Source organism: Mobula birostris, chromosome 3, assembly GCF_030028105.1.
Source record: "Mobula birostris isolate sMobBir1 chromosome 3, sMobBir1.hap1, whole genome shotgun sequence".
Taxonomy (NCBI): Eukaryota; Metazoa; Chordata; class Chondrichthyes; order Myliobatiformes; family Myliobatidae; genus Mobula; species Mobula birostris.
This window is the reverse complement of record NC_092372.1, coordinates 227,048,583-227,065,792: the sequence shown is the minus strand read 5'-3', so window position 1 is coordinate 227,065,792 and position 17,210 is coordinate 227,048,583. Positions and strand designations below refer to the sequence as shown.

The 17,210-nt window shown below is 43.6% G+C and overlaps 1 protein-coding gene across 1 annotated transcript in view; it reads right to left on the bottom strand.

Annotated features, from left to right (window-relative positions):
• LOC140195622 (diacylglycerol O-acyltransferase 1-like) overlaps positions 1 to 17,210 on the bottom strand; it is a 126,355-nt gene that overhangs the window by 63,963 nt on the left and 45,182 nt on the right. The window contains exons 3-5 of the mRNA XM_072254273.1: positions 7,213 to 7,253; positions 2,093 to 2,178; positions 565 to 617 (exon numbers count right to left, since the gene is read on the bottom strand). Of these exons, the coding sequence (XP_072110374.1) occupies positions 565 to 617; positions 2,093 to 2,178; positions 7,213 to 7,253 (180 nt within the window). The remainder of the gene's footprint in view (positions 1 to 564; positions 618 to 2,092; positions 2,179 to 7,212; positions 7,254 to 17,210) is intronic.

Below are 17,210 nucleotides of genomic sequence, written 5' to 3'. Positions count from 1 at the left end.
GGGGGCAGGGGTGGTATAGGACTAGATACATTTAAAGTGGAGGTTGATAGGTTCTTGATTAGTCATGGTATCAAAGGTTAAGCGGGGGGAGGCAGGAGGATGGGGTTGAGAGTAATAATAAATCAGCCATAATGGAATGGACCAAACGATCTAATTCTGCTCCTGTGTTTTATAGCATCAGTAATGAGGTGAAAATCTGCGAGTCCAGTTCAAGGCAGCTTCTGCAAAACCAGCCAGCACTAATTGATAGATTAGTGCCTCTCCACAGATGCTGCCTGACCCACTGAATGCTTTTTTTTTAAAAAAAGAGATGCAAACATAGTAACAGGCCCAATGATCCCATGCCATCCAATTACATCCATGTAACCTTTGCTCCGGATTCCCTCCTCATTGCAAAGACACACCCAGAGGAAGCTCACGTGGTCATGGGGAGAACGTCCAGACAGCTGCAGAAACTGAACCCCGGTCACTGTAATAGTCTTACATTAACTATGCTGTAATAGTCGTACGCTAAAATAGAACCAATCTCTAATCCCTCCCAGAAGTAGGAAACTACAGACTCACCACAGCTATTTTCCTCTCAATCTGCAGCGTCACTATTACAAAAATGTTCGAGGCTGGCGAATTGAGAAAGAAAAAGAGCTCCATTAAACCACAGTTGACAGAGAAGGAATGATACAAGCCAGATGTTAGAATGATGCACTCCAACAGTTCACATTCATTGAGAGAACCAAAATACAAAAGCAACGATGTAATGCTATGGCTTTATAAGGCTCTGGCCAGACTGCACTTTCAGAGTATTGTCAACGGTATTGGGCCCTATATCTTAGAAAGGATGTGTTGGCACTGGAAGTCCAGAGCAGGTTCATGAGGATGATTCTGGGAATGAAGGCGTTAACATATGAGGAGCGTTTGGCAGCTTTGGGCCTGTACTCACTGTAATTTAGAAGAATACGGAGTATTATGTTCAGTTATGGTTGCTCCATTTAGGAAGGCTGTGGAAGCTTTAGGGAGGGTGCGAAGGGGATTTAGCAGGATGCTGCCTGGATTAGACAGCATGTCCTATGAGGGAAGACGTGAGCTAGGGCTGTTCTTTTTGGAGCGAACAAGGATGAGGGGTGACTTGATCGAGGTCTATAAGATGATAAGAGGCTTAGACTGAGTGGACAGCCAGAAACCTTTTCTGGAAAAAGCTAATACAAGGGGGCATAATTTTAAGGTGATTGGAGGAAGGTATAAAAGGGATGTCAGATGCAGTTTTTTTTAAAACACAGAGTGGTGCGTGTGTGAAACACTCTGCCAGGGGCGGTGGGAGAGGCAGATACATTAGGGAGACTTAACAGACTCTTACATAGGCACATGGTTGAAAGAAAAATGAGGGCTATGTGAGAGGGATGGGTTAGATTTTGCATAGATTAGGTTAAAGGTTAGTACAAGGGCCTGTACTATGCTGCAGTGTTCTGTTCTATTAGTTTCCATGGTGTACTACGGCATGATTCTGCCATACATTGCACTTCACTGTTTTAAAGTCAAGAAACGTACATCTAATTGTTAATGTAACAGAAGAGCAGCTGACGCTGGAGTACAGGACAGGGCGGGAGGGCTGAATGCACAGGGAATGGACTAAGGCGGCATGAGGGAGGTTTGAGGACATTACATCATGTAACAGGAACGAAGGCGCAATGCAAATATAACAAGAGTATCCTAACCCACTCACTACTTTAGCATTCAAATGAGGATGCCAGGAATTAGCAATGTAAATGAGCCGATAACGTCAGCTGACTGGCACAAGATTACAGCATCGGAAGTAGGGGGAGGGAAGTCAGGCCGAACTCCTTCACCCACAAGGTTAATAGAGGTACAGAAGTTACAGCGAAGGATGTTACCAGGATAATTTAAATAGATTTGAGAGATAAGCGATCACCTTGGCATCAAAAAAACTTCAAGGACGCGTGCCGCAGTGAGAACTAAATGAGCCTACAGCCATCAGCGCCTTGTTCCTCTGGGCAAGCCAGTGGGAAATGACTTTAATTTAACCTACCACAATGCCCAGCTGAGTAAAGCATGTCCCAGTGAGGGATGGGATACCCACCAATGATGAGACACAAAGCAGGCCAGCTATAGGGATCCTTCAGGAAGAGTGAGATTACTTGGATTGGATCCACTAAGATGCCATACCTGTAATTAAAAAGGATAATAAATCAATGCAATTTAAAGACTTTTGAATTATTACCACAATCAAACTCTGAAGAAGTTACACCATCTGCCTCTGAAAGCTGCAGAAATAAAATAGGAAGACTTTCAAACTTTAAACAAAATTTATAATCTAAATACATACACGTCACCAAATAACACAGTAAGATTCATTTTCTTGCAGGCATTTGCAGGAAAATGAAGAAATACAATAACTCCGCCATGGATGGTCACAAGCCTGTCTGCAAAACGAGAAGGGTAGGGCATGAGGCTAGAAACCCCATCCTGTATATCCGTGAGCTACAGAATCAGCAACAGGAGCTCCAGAGACCTCATCCCCGGGAAAGGAAGGATCTGCCTAGAAGATGTGTGGTGAAAGTAGAAGCCACAGCTATCAGCCTGGAACAGAGGAATTCTGGCGAGCTGCTGTTAGCAGCCTATGCTCCAGTAGGGGTGACAGGCTTAAGAAGAAATATAATATAATTTATGAAAAAACATACTTAACAAAGACTGACAAATATCCAATGAGCAAATGAAGACAAACTGTGAAAACAATAAATTTATAAAGTAGATAATCAATACTGAGTTGTAGAGTCCTTGAAAGTGAGTCGATAAGTTGTTGAAGCAGTTCAGCGTTGAGGTGAGTGAAGTTATCCCATTTCCACCATCGAGGACATGCTCTCTTTTCACTGCTGTTATCAGGAAGGAGGTACAGGAGTCTCAGGATGCACACCATCAGGTTCAGGAACAGTTATTACCCCTCAACCATCAGTCACTTGAACCAGAGGGGTTAACATCACTCATCCCATCAATGAACTGTTGCCACATCCTATGGACTCATTTTCAAGGATTCTTCATCTCATGTTCTCAATATTTATTGTGTATTTATTTATGATTATTGTTTTCTTTTTTCTGCAGTTGCACAGTTTGTTGTGCTTTGCACAATGTTTGTTTGTCCATCTTGCTTTGTGTGGTCTTCTATTGTGTTGTTTTGTATATACTGTGATTGCCCGCAAGAAAATGAATCTCAGGATTATCTATGGTGACATATATGCACCTTGATAATAAGTTTACTTTTGAACTATGATGGAGCCTGATTTTGCTGAAATCCCACCTGAAAGTGCCCTTCATGTGCCAGAATCCTTCCCCAGATTGCTGCTGCACTGCACACAGCGAGCTCATCTCCAGAACAGCTCTCATTTCAATTACACGGGTACAGGACCATGCTGCTATAGCCAGAAGCCAGCATCAACCATCAAAGAAATGAGTTTAGATCCCACTGGGGTCATGTGAGAATTCTGCATTTAAAAAAATTGAAATGTGGAATGTATCAGCAGCTGTAGAATAGAAAGGAAGGGGACGGGGAGGGGGAGGAAGAGACAGAAAGGAGGAGAACTGGGGTGGGCAGGAGAGGGGAAGGAGGAAGGGTTGGGTTGGAGATGGAGGGAGTATGGAAGGGGGGGAAAGAGAAACAGAGTGGGGAAAGATGAAGAATCAGGGATAGGTAGAAAATTACAGTGAAACACTTTAGACAACAGAAATTCTGCAGATGCTAGAAATCTTGAGCAACACACAGAAACGCTGGTGGAACTCAGCAGATCAGTCAGCTTCTATGGAGGGGAATAAACAGTCAACATTTTGGGCCGAGACATCCTGAAGGGTCTCAGGCTGAAACGTCAAGTTTAATACCGTCCACAGATGCAGTGAAAAATTTGTCTTGTATACTGTTCATATAGACAGGATCATCACACTGAGGTAGCACAAGGAAAACAATAATAAAAGGTGTAACAGCTACAGAGAAAGTGCAAGACCATAACAAGGTAGATTGTGAGGGCAAGAGTCCACCTTATTGTACTGGAGAACCATTCAGTAGTCTTATGAGAGAAGGATTGAAAGTGTCCTTCAGCCTGGTGGGATGTGCTTTCAGGCTTTCGTATCTCCTCCCTGACAGGAGAGGGGAGAACAGAGAATATCTGGGATGGGTGGGGTTTTTGTTTATGCTGGCTGCTTTACTGAGGCAGTGAGGTAGGGGAGGCTGGCTTCTGTGAGGTGCTGAGATGATTAATTCTTTTCAGATGGCTTTGAGTAGGAAGCGGTCTTCCTCTCCTTAGTCATAGCACGGCACAGAACAGGTCCTTTGCCCCACCTAGTCCATGCCAAACCATTTAAGCTCCCAAGTCGCATTGACCTGCACCAGGACCACAACCCTCCATACCCCTTCCGTCCATGTACCTATCCAAACTTCTCTTAAATGTAGAAATTGGAATGGAAGTCCTTGTCCGTACCTTATAACATGTGCACCAAGAGCCCCAGCAGATGAGTTTCCGCTCTAATGCCTCTCAAATATTACAATTGCACCTATCTCGACCACCTCTGGAACCTACTTCACACACTCCGTCTCAATCCCATGCAACTTAACCTTCCAGGTTTGCCTGCCACGTGGGGCCTTGTCAAAGGCTTTACTAAAATCCATATAGACAACATCCACTGCCCTACCTTCATCTATCCCTTAGACACCTTCACTGGCCTCATCATTGAAATGTTCCCACATCATTGTTGCCTTCTGCACTCAGGTTGAATGCCCCAGCTGGGCGGTCTTTCATTGATTCTGTTATCGTTATTATTCTGTAGATTTATTGAGTATTCCCACAAGGTCTCTCAGGGTCGTATATGGTGACATATATGTAATTTGATAATAAATTTACTTTGAACCTCTTCAAAAAAAAAACTCCAAAAGATTTATTAAACATGATCTCCCACACACAAAACTATGCTGACTATTCCCAGGTAATGAGGGTCCTTAATGATGGATGCTGCCTTTTTGAGGCATCGCCTTTTGAAAATGAACTTAATGATGGCGAGGGTGGTGCCCATGAAGTTTACTGAGTTTGCAACTTTCCACAACTTTTTTCCCAATCCTCCACACCAGATGCAACTAGTTGGAATGCTCTCCGTGGTACATTTGATGCAAGCGATGCATTTTACTGGATGACAAATAAAGCTAATTTTTATCATCTTTATCTTTAGTTTTTTTATGTCAGGGGAGTTAGATGCTATTGGAAAAGAGAGAATGAGGCCCTGAAGCTAGGCTTGTTAGCCACAGGTCAGTTGCCAGAGGATTGGAGTACATTATTTAAGAAGGGCAGCAGAGTATGAGCTAGGTCAGTACAGGCTGGTGAGCCTGGAGTAGTGAAATTATTGGAAAAAGTTCTAAGGCAGGGGTCCCCACCTTTTTTATGCCATGGACCCATACCATTAACTGAGGGGTTCGTGGACCCCAGGTTGCGAATCCCTGTCCAAAGGGATAGGATTTATGCACGTTTGGAAAAGAGGGTACTGATCAAGGATAGTTTGCATGGCTTGGTGAAAAGGAAATCTTGATCTACTAATCTGATTCGAGCTTTTAGTCGAGGTAACTAAGGAGATTGAAGTGGTTGACATTAACTCAATGGACTTTGGGAAAAGCATTTGACAAGGTAGACTAGTCCCATAGGTTTAAGCACAGAGGATCCAAGGGGAGCTGGCAAATTGGATCCAAAACCGGCTTCATTGTGGGAGCAGTACAAGGATGCTTTACTGATGGGAAGTCGCAAACAGTGATGTAATGCGGGAATCAATGTTGGGAACTTTGTTATTTGTGGTATATGTTAGCAATTTGCATGTGAATATAGGAGGCATGATTAGCAAGGCAGCCAATGGCACAGAAGTCGATGATATAAAAATTGGCAACTTGGTTTATTATCATCACATCTACCAAGGTAAAGTGAAAAAACTGCCTTGCATACTCTTGGTACAGGCCAATTTATTACAATAATGCATTGAGGTAGCACAAGGGAAAACACTAACAGAATGCATGACAGAGAGTTACAGTTACAGAGAAAGTACAGTGTAGGTAAAGAATAAGGTAGATAGATTGAGGTCAAGAGTCCATCATATAGGAGGGGACTGGTCAATAGTCTTTTAGAAGTTGAGCTTGGAGGCAGGTGCTTTCAAGCTCTTGTACCTTCTGGGTGGAGAGAAGTGCTAGGAAGTTTGTCTAAGGCTACACCATTGATCAGATGGAAAGTTGGATGGAGCATTGGCAGAGGGAATTTAATGCCAACAAGTGCAACATGATGGCTTTTTTGGAGGTCAGACAGAAGGTATGACATAAACAAGGTGCACTGATGAACAAAGGAACATCCATAGTTCCTTGGAACTGGCAACCACAGGTAGATTTGGTGGGTAAGGAAGTTCCGCTTTATATACACCCAATGACTTGACCTCCACAGCAGTTCATGGCAACAAATTCCACAGATTCACCACCCTCTGGCTAAAGAAATTCCTCCTCACCTCTGTTCGAAAGGGATGTCCCTCTTGTCCAAGACTCCCCTACTATAGGAAAAATCCTGTCCCCATCCATTCTCTCTAGGCCTTTTAATATACTGTTGTTACGTGTACATTGAAACAGAAGGTGAAATCCATTGCTGTGCGTCAAATAAAATCAGTGAGGACTGTGCTGGGGGGCAGCCTGCAAGTGTGGAGCTTTCAGTGCCAACACTGCATGCCCACAACTTACTAACCTGCACGACTTTGGACTTTCAGAGGAAACTGCAGCGTCTGGAGGAAACCCACTTGATCACAGGGAGAACGTTCAAGCTCCTTACAGATAGCGGTGGAATTGAGCCTGGGTTGCTGACACTAACCGCTATGCTACTGCGCAGCCCACACTATAGGATGTGTAATTATACAACATTTTGAAGAGTTGTGCACAATATTAGGCCACAGCTAGAGTCATTGCATATGTTGCTTTGTCCTGCATGGGCACTTGGGATTGCTCTGCCTGGTTGTGAAGTTGGCTGGTGTATTTGTACCAGGTATGGGCAGGGTTCACATCCGGTGATACACTGAACATGGAACTGGGAAACATTAACCAAATCCTTGGCCTCTAGACTGATGACTCACCAGGGCTGTTTACAAGCTCATGACCATCTAGCCCACAACCCCAGGCACGTACTTAAAAACAACTGTTATACTTACTTAATAAGATTCTCCAGGAAAAGGCGTGCATTGCTCAAAATCTGAAAGAAAATTAAAAACCGGTTAGACAATTCTGTTGCTAATTTGGTTGTGGATACCTACCACCCATTGCATAATCTCTCTGACCCACTACTATCAGGAAGGAGGGACAGGAGCATCGGGACTAGGACTGGCAGACAGGGTGACAGCTTCTTCCCGCGGGCTGTGAGACTAATGGATACCCTGCCACCACCGCGGTCTCATCACTAGAGCAGCGAGTTTACTGTTTTGTTTGCAGTTTACCTGTGTTGCACACTACATGCATTTTGAAATGTATTTTTTTAATATATTTATGGCAACATATTTATGCGCTATGTATAAAATTTGGTTAGTGGGGGCACTATAGTCCGAGGAATGTTGTTTTGTTCAGTTTCACATGTACAGTCAGATGACAATAGACTTGAACTATAATTCTTTGGGCCACTCTGCATTATTCTATGACGCTAAATCTGAAGAACAGAAAATATCATTTGGCCAGATGGCTCTATTATTTTCAAAATCAACCCCAACTAATGAACATGACCTCAATTCCACTCCCCACCTCCCCCAATTCCCTACTCCATTGTACACTTATAATCCTGAATTATTTGGATTCATCACTTATCACCACCCGTTCTGGGAAATAATCAGGTACAACACAGAAACTATCCCTGCCGTCCACCTAATCTGTGCTGAACTGCTATTCTGCCTAGTCCTATCGACCTGCAGCCGGACCGTAATGCTCCATACCCCACCCACCCATGTACTTATCCAAATTTCTCAAATGTTGCACTCCACCACTTCCAATGGTAGCTCGTCCCACACTTGTACCACCCCGAGTGAAGAAGTTTCCCCTTTCCCCTTAAACCATGACATCTAGTTCAACTCTGTGACATTTAACTCACACCTCCCAGTATAGGTACTGGCCCTCCACCAGTTTACAGACAACCATATTATGTACAGCCTGCATTTGGGAGACTGGCAGGATGGATTTGCCGGGGTCGTAGGCATCTTCTGCCATGTGGTCACATTTAAGGGTTAAAAACTCTGGATATAGACAGTTCACAAGAGGAGCACATGGGTTTCCTCCCACAGTCCAAAAGCATAGCGGTGGGTCATTGTAAAGAGGTAGGAAGGACCTATCCTGCAGAAGAGGGACTTGAGGGACAAGTGGGGTGGCTCCCTCAGCAGATTGCCCAGACCATCTGGTAGAATGCCTTATCACCAGACCTCACCAATGGACACCAAGTTCTCGTCTGGTTTGCAGTGAAAGTGGGCATTTCAGGCAGACCCTTCCTGCATGCCCACCATCACTCCCACAGCACGCTGCCCGTGGGATGGCTGCAACAAGGACGAGATGGTTCTTCACCTCTTTGCAGACTGTGGGTTCCTGAAGAGGGCGTAGGGAAAGATGTCTGTATCGTGGCACGTCATGAGATGCCGCGTGACAAAGGACTCTCTGATCTACAAGCTGACCTCAGGAACACTACAAAGACGGACATCAAGGGCTGCTGGCAGATCATCAACTGTGAAAGATGCCCTTTCTTCTGCCCGAAACTTGCTGGTCTGCCAGTGGATTGAGATGTCTGTGGAGGAATGCTGCTGAATGGCACATTCCAGGCTGCAGGAGGACATGCTGAGGGATGCAGTCACCAGAAAGGCTTAAACACAAAATAATCTACAGATGCTGGGGTCAAAGCAACACTCACAACACACTGGAGGAGCTCAGTAGGTCGGGCAGCATCCGTGGAAAAGATCGGTCGATGTTTCAGGCTGGAACCCTTCGTCCTGATGAAGGGTTCCGGCCCGAAATGTCAACCGATCTTTTCCACGGATGCTGCCCGATCTGCTGAGTTCCTCCAGCATGTTGTGAGTACCACAAAGGCTCAGTGGGGATGTGGACCACTGTATTCGGTTCTTCTGCTACTGGAGAGGGAGAGGTACCACACCTTATCCTTAAAAGTAAATTTTTATGACAATGTTTACTTTGATAAAAATTCCTCATCTTTCTCTCTGGTGAAGGAGTACTGTTGCAAAGTATTCCTTCAGTACACTGTGGTTAATTCGACGCTATTATAACTTGGGGCGGAACTCAGAGTTCAATTCCGGCGCCATCTGTAAGCATGTTTGTACGCCCTTCCCATGTGTGCTTGGGTTTCCCCCAGCTGCTGCGGTTTTCTCCACACTCCAAAAAGTACCAGTTAGTGGGTTAATTGGCCATTGTAAATTGTCCTGTGATTAGGCTAGGGTTAAATCGGTGCGTTGCTGGGCGGAGCAGCCTGTTGGGCTGTAAGAACCTATTCTGCATTAACTCTAAATAAAATTTTAAAAGCATAAGTCCCCGGGCTCCACACAAAGAATTCACTCTTCGGCTCCTGAGGGGAACTACCCTTTTCCTAGGTACCTCTTGCTTCTAAATTAACTGTATTTGTAAATGGTTTTGGAATCCTCTTGAAATCATATTGAAGGTATGAGATATCCTCTGAGCAAAATGAGTTCAGTCAAGTAACTGAATAGCTGAACCACTGAACTGCAAAACAAACTGTCTGATAACATCTGTATGTATTTTAAAACCATTTAAAACTCATTGTGTTTGCTAAGAGGCTCAAAATATATTACTATAATTAAGGACTCAAGTGTCAAACTTTCAAGGCAATTTCCCCCTCCCCCCCATCTATTATAATATTCTCAGACCAATATAATTATTACTAAACTACCAGCTAGTTCTAATTATGACAAATGCAAAGCTCAACAATTAGCATTTATTATGCACTCTGAAGTCACACAGCTGGTTGTTTCTCAGCTTGCAGGCCTGTGATCAGTGGTACACCACAGAGGCTGGTGGTGGGCCCACTATTGCTCGCCATTCGGTGGTGGCTGAGGAGGGACTTGACAAGAGTACACAAATTTATGAGAAGCATAAATAGTGTAGATAGTAAGAAATTATACTCATTTACAGACTCCTCTAAAACCAGAGGCATAGGTTAGGTGGACCAGCAAGTGACTCAGAGGAATTCATAAGGGGTAATTTTTCATCCAGAGGTTGATTGGGACTTGTGACACACTGCCTGAGATAGTGGCAGAGGCAGGTCCATCCATAACATTTAAGTACCACAACCACATCTGGAGTATAGTGAGCAGTTTTAGAGTTCTGGCATTGGAGAGGCTCCAGAGGAGGTTGATGAGAATATTCCTGGGAATAAAAGAGTTAAATTATGAGGAGCATTTGATGGCTTTGGGTCTGTACTCACTGGAATTTGGAAGGATGAAGGGGGACCTCATTGAAATCCACCAAATATTGAAAGGCCTAGATAGAATCAATGTGGAGAGGATGTTTCCAACAGTGGGGGAGTCTAGGACCAGAGGGACCAACCTCAGAGTAGAAGGATGTTCCTTTAGAACAGAGATGAGGAGGAATTATGTGCACCTGGAGTATTGTGTGCAGTTTTGGTCCCCTAATCTGAGGAAACACATCCTTGCCAGAGAGGGAGTACAAAGAAGGTTCACCAGATTGATTCCTGGGATGGCAGGACTTTCATATGAAGAAAGACTGGATGAACTGGGCTTGTACTCGTTGGAATTTAGAAGATTGAGGGGGGATCTGATTGAAACGTATAAAATCCTAAAGGGATTGAACAGGCTAGATGCAGGAAGATTGTTCCCGATGTTGGGGAAGTCCAGAACGAGGGGTCACAGTTTGAGGATAAAGGGGAAGCCTTTTAGGACCGGGATTAGGAAAAACTTCTTCACACAGAGAGTGGTGAATCTGTGGAATTCTCTGCCACAGGAAACAGTTGAGGCCAGTTCATTGGCTATATTTAAGAGGGAGTTAGATATGGCCCTTGTGGCTACGGGGATCAGGGGGTATGGAGGGAAGGCTGGTGCAGGGTTCTGAGTTGGATGATCAGCCATGATCATACTGAATGGCGGTGCAGGCTCGAAGGGCTGAATGGCCTACTCCTGCACCTATTTTCTATGTTTCTATGTTTCTATGAATTCCTTTAGCTGGAGGATGGTGTACCTGTGGAATTCATTGCCACAGGTGGCTGTGGAGGCATAGTCATTGGGCATATTTAAAGCCAAGGTTGATAGGTTCTTGATGACTCAGGGCATCAAACTAACAGCGAGAAGGCAAGTGAATGGGGTTGAGGGGAAAAATAAATCAGAAGTGATTGAATGGCGGAGCAGACTCAATGGGTCGAATGGCCTAATTCTGCTCATACTGTATATCTTATGATTTAGATGGGCATTTGGATTGCCAAGGCACAGAAGGCTGTGGACCAAATTGTGGAAAACAATATGACTATAAATGAAGATGAGAAAATCTGCAGATGCTGGAAACCCAAGCAACACACACAAAATGTTGGAGGAACTCAGCAGGCCAGGCAGCATCTATGGAAAAAAATACAGTTGACGTTTCGGGCTGAGACCCTTCATCAGGACTGGAAAAAAAATGAATACTGATGGTCAGCGTAGACATCCTGTGCTTTTTCTGACTCGGTAATTCTAAACGAAAATCTTTCTGCAATTCACTTTGATATTGCATCTACAAATGTTATCTGAAGAACACAAATGCTTTACAAAAAGATCAGCTTGCCTCCTTACAGCCCAGATAATGTAACTAGTACATTAGTTAAAAGTTTCTTGCAAATAATTCTAAATATATAGATCATAGAGTAATTCAGCCCAACTTGATGCCTAACTCAGTGATCACTAAGATAGTCCGAGTTGTCTGCTTTTGACCCTAATTCTGAACTCTCCTTTCTCCACTGACTTATCCCAATGTCTTTTGAATGTTGCTACCTGGCCTGCCTCAACCACATTCTGGGGCGGCTCATTCCCTATGTAACTGGAACACAACAGATTCCGGTTAACTGGGGCAGCTGCTTATTTGGGACAACTCTTAAAGAACAAAAACTAACCGAGAAAATAGCCCAGATTCCCTTTGTTTATTTGGGACACTGTGCTGCTTAATTGGGGCAGGACACTGTTGCTGATCAGTTTCTAAATAGCATCAGTCACGTGGAGTTGCGCGGCTATTCCACAATACACCATACTTAAGAGTGAGCAGTTTTTAAATAGTGTCAATTGTGTGTGTTTGTGTCCAAGATGCTGATAGTTGGCAAGAGATAAGCAGCAAGACAATTCAGAACTGTGGTTTCTCACTGTGGTTTCTAGCATTCAGGCTTGGAGATGCCAGAACTGGCTGGGAATGAAAATTAAACTATTTCACTGCTTCAAGCTAGAAATTACAAAGAATGCTACAATGAAAATGAGGATTTCGAGGATACAATTGTCAACAGCATTGTATGAAGGCAGTCCATTATCAGCACTAGGTGTCAGTGCTGATTTTGTTCATTTACAGTCAAACAAAAGAATGCAGCAAATTACACTGGATACATTCCTCCACCAATAACTATCAGCAATTAATATACAGATTTATAGTATTATGGGGTTATTTAAAGCGTTCCAGTTTGTTCTGTATTTCATTCAGATACATAATTTGTTACTCAGTTAAAAGGTAGTTTGTCTTCTTTACACCTATTTAACAATTGAATGAAACTTCAGTTAATTGCAGTAGCCGCCTAATTGAGCCCAAATGTACTGGGCTCAATGTGTCCCAGAATCCACTGTATTCCATAGGTGAATGAGAATTCTAGGCTCAGGTCAGATACAGATCAACTGTCCATCAGCATAGACTCTGGAGAGCCTATTCATAACATGTTCACAGTTCACATTGCTGTTCGATTAAACTTTCCATATTTTTAATGCAAGAAGCAAGTTGTTGCCACTGTGTACTGTGTCAAAGTGCCTTCACAAGACAGATTTCAGCTCATCTTTTGGGAGTAGGTTGAATATAAACAAACTATAACAACTTGAGATGTTTTAGAGCAAAGACAAACACCGAGCCAGTGAAATCTTCAAGATGCTGGACTTCAAGGAGCAGAGGACGTGGGGGTGATGGGAAGAGGAAAAGAACATAGAATAGTACAGTACGCACCCTTTAGCTCATGATGTTGTGCCGATCTTTAAACCTAATCCACGACTAATCTCACCCTTTGCTCCTACACAGCCCAAACCAGAGGCATCAACTGTTTACTCATTTCCATGGATGCACCCAACCTGCTGAGTTCCTTCAGCAGAGTGCGAGTGCATGCGTGCTACAGCCCATAACCCTCCATTTGTCTTCCATCCATGTGGCTCTATGTCCTTAATGCATCAGCCTCCACCACCTCCTCGGCAGTGCACTGCATTCCCACCTCCCATCACGATGTACCTCTGACATCTTCCCTATACTCCCTCCAATCACCTTAAAAGGATGTCATCCCGTATTAGCCATTCCCACTCTGGGAAAAAGGTACTGGCTGTCCACTCCACCTATGCCTATTATGTCACTTTATCTACTTTGTCAGTCTTTGTATGTAGATTTTTATTGATTCTATTGTACTTCTTTGTGTTACTGTGAATGGCTGGAGCAGTATATTGGTGACATGTACGTACTTTTTGGGTGGGACACGTGAAATCATGGGAGCAGCTGGTGTATTTCACAATTCCTAGTTACGTGACCACTGACGCCAGGCTGACAATCTCTGAAGAGAATTGATAATGGCTGGGGTCACCCCTCTTGTATAGACCACTTCTGTTGAAAATTTTGCCAAGAACAATCATGGTCATAGATCATGATCACCCACGTCTTATGACATGGCACCCAACGAACAACTGATACATAGTGGCATGCAAAAGTTTGGGCACCCCTGGTCAAAATTTCTGTTACTATGAATAGCTAAGTGAGTAAAAGATGACCCGATTTCCAAAAGGCATAAAGTTAAAGATGACACATTTCTTTAATATTTTAAGCAAGATTACTTTTTTATTTCCATCTTTTACAGTTTCAAAATAACAAAAAAGGAAAAGAGCCCTAAGCAAAAGTTTAGGCACCCTGCATGGTCAGTACTTAGTAACACCCTCTGTTGCAAGTATCACAGCTTGTGAACACTTTTTGTAGCCAGATAAGTCTTTCAATTCTTGTTTGGGGGATTTTCGCCCATTCTTCCTTGCAAAAAGATTCTCGTTCTGTGAGATTCTTGGGCCGTCTTGCATGCACTGCTCTTTTGAGGTCTATCCACAGATTTTCGATGATGTTTAGGTCAGGGGACTTTGAGGGCCACGGCAAAACCTTCAGCTTGTGCCTCTTGAGGTAGTCCATTGTGGATTCTGAGGTGTGTTTAGGATCATTATCTTTCAGCTTTCTTTTTTTTTATATATATATATAGACAGTGTGATGGTTGCTTCCAGAATTTGCTGGTATTTAATTGAATTCATTCTTCCCTCTACCAGTGAAATGTTCCCTGTGCCACTGGCTGCAACACAAGCCCAAAGCATGATCGATCCACCCCCGTGCTTAACAGTTGGAGAGGTGTTCTTTTCATGAAATTTTGCACCCTTTTTCTCCAAACATATCTTTGCTCATTGCGGCCAAAAAGTTCTACTTTAACTTCATCAGTCCACAGGACTTGTTTCCAAAATGCATCAGGCTTGTTTAGATGTTCCTTTGCAAACTTCTGACGCTGAATTTTGTGGTGAGAACGCAGGAAAGGTTTTCTTCTGATGACTCTTCCATATCTGTGCAGGTGTCGCTGCACAGTAGAACAGTGCACCACCACTCCAGAGTCTGCTAAATCTTCCTGAAGGTCTTTTGCAGTCAAACGGGGGTTTTCATTTGCCTTTCTAGCAGTCCTAAGAGCAGTTCTCTCGGAAACTTGTCTTGGTCTTCCAGACCTCAACTTGACCTCCACCATTCCTGTTAACTGCCATTTCTTAATTACATTACGAACTGAGGAAACGGCTACCTGAAAACACTTTGCTATCTTCTTATAGCCTTCTCCTGCTTTGTGGGCATCATTTATTTTAATTTTCAGAGTCCTAGGCAGCTGCTTAGAGGAGCCCATGGCTGCTGATTGTTGGAACAAGGTTTGAGGAGTCAAGGTATTTATAAAGCTTTGAAATTTGCATCACCTGGCCTTTCCTAACGATGACTGTGAACAAGCCATAACCCTAACAAGCTAATTAACGTCTGAGACCTTGGTAAAAGTTATCTGAGAGGTCAAATCTCTTAGAGTGCCCAAACTTTTGCATGATGCTCCTTTCCTCTTTTTCCACTCTAAAATTGTACAAAACAAAAATAATACACTAACCTTGCTTAAGATGTTGAAAAGAATGTTTCATCTTTAACTTTATGACTTTTGGAGATCAGTTCATCTTCTACTCACTTAACTATTCACAGTAACAGAAATTTTGACCGGGGTGCCCAAACTTTTGCATGCCACTGTACTTTGAATTTTATGACTCTTCTCATCTTATACACCTCCATCAAGTTTCCTCTCATTCTCCTTTGCTCCAGAGAAAAAGCACCAGCTCACTCAACATTTTGTGTAATTTTAAGGATTATAGCATTATTCATACAATTACTGGGTGTGCAGACACAAGCATGATCCTGGTTTACAGCGGCAGGCTGACTGCACCTCCAAGAACATACTCTACACAGCCGACGCAGACAGCAAAAGGGTAAAGAGTTGGCTTTCTGTGCTGCAGCCACCTCACCACCGTGGTGAAAGTCCAGATTCCTCAGTTAGGATGAGGCAGGTCAAAGAGTCATACCGTTTCAAATGAATAAAAGGGAAATCAAAGGAAGTGGTGGATGGTGCAATTTGAGCTGTAGCTTTTACACTCACTAAAATCATTGCAAAATTTTATGATTTGTGCAATCATTCTGCTAAGCAATACATTTATTGTCCTAGTTCTAAAGTAGTGACTCATTGGGCAATTCATACCAGCAGCAGCCAAGCAGCAACATTAGCTGTCACCTATGTTTGTTCATCACGTAGCCTTATGTCAGTAATAGAGTGCGTCATCAAAATGCCCTCATTATTGGGAAGTGGAGGCCTGCAGGTGGCCTGTCTGTGTGTGGGTGGGAAAGGGGCTTGTTTTACTGTTGACTTGTTTAAGGACATAAGACATAGGAACAGGATTAGGCCATTCAGCCCCTCGAGTGTGCTCCGCCATTCCATCCACCCTTTCAACCTATTCTCCTGCCTTTGCTGTTGTTGTTGCTGCTCGCGGGTATGCTATGTCAGTGACACTTGACGGCTGTCCCCAGCACATCCTTGGCTGTGTGCTTGTCAATACAATTCATGCACTTCACTGTATTCCTCACTCTATAGGTGACAAATAAACGAATATGAACTTCAGCAGAACTGCGTTACTCACAGATAGACATTAATCCTTTCCGCGCCCTTTCGAGCTTAAACACTTTCTTCCTCTTGACTCACCAATGACATACACAGTTGCAACATGACATCCCAACTCCGATAGTCAGTACTCTGAGCAATAAAAGCAAGAACCTCTTCACCATGCTGTTTCCACCTTCAGGGAGCTCTGTACCTGTACTCCTAGTTCCCTCTCCAGAGCCCTACCACTTATCCAAATTTCTGGGTATGCCACATACTCTCACTCCTTTTTAGACCATAAGGTATAGGAGCAGAAGCCATTCAGCCCATCGAGTCTGTTCCGCCATTCAATCATGGGCTGATCCAATTCTTCCAGTCATCCTCATTCCCCTGCTTTCACCCCATACCCTTTGATGCCCTGGCTAATCAAGAACCTATTTATCTCTGCCTTAAATACACCCGATGACTTGGCCTCCACAGCCATTCGTGGCAACAAATTCCACAGATTTACTACCTTCTGACTTGAGTAATTTCTCCACATCTCTGTTCTAAGTGAATGTTTTTCAATCCTGAAGTCGTGCCCTCTTGTCCTAGACTCCCCTACCATGGGAACTAACTTTGACATATCTAATCTGTTCAAGCCTTTTAACATTCGGAATGTTTCTATGAGATCCCCCCTCATTCTCCTGAACTCCAGGGAATACAGCCCAAGAGCTGCCAGACGTTCCTCATATGGTAACCCTTTCATTTCTG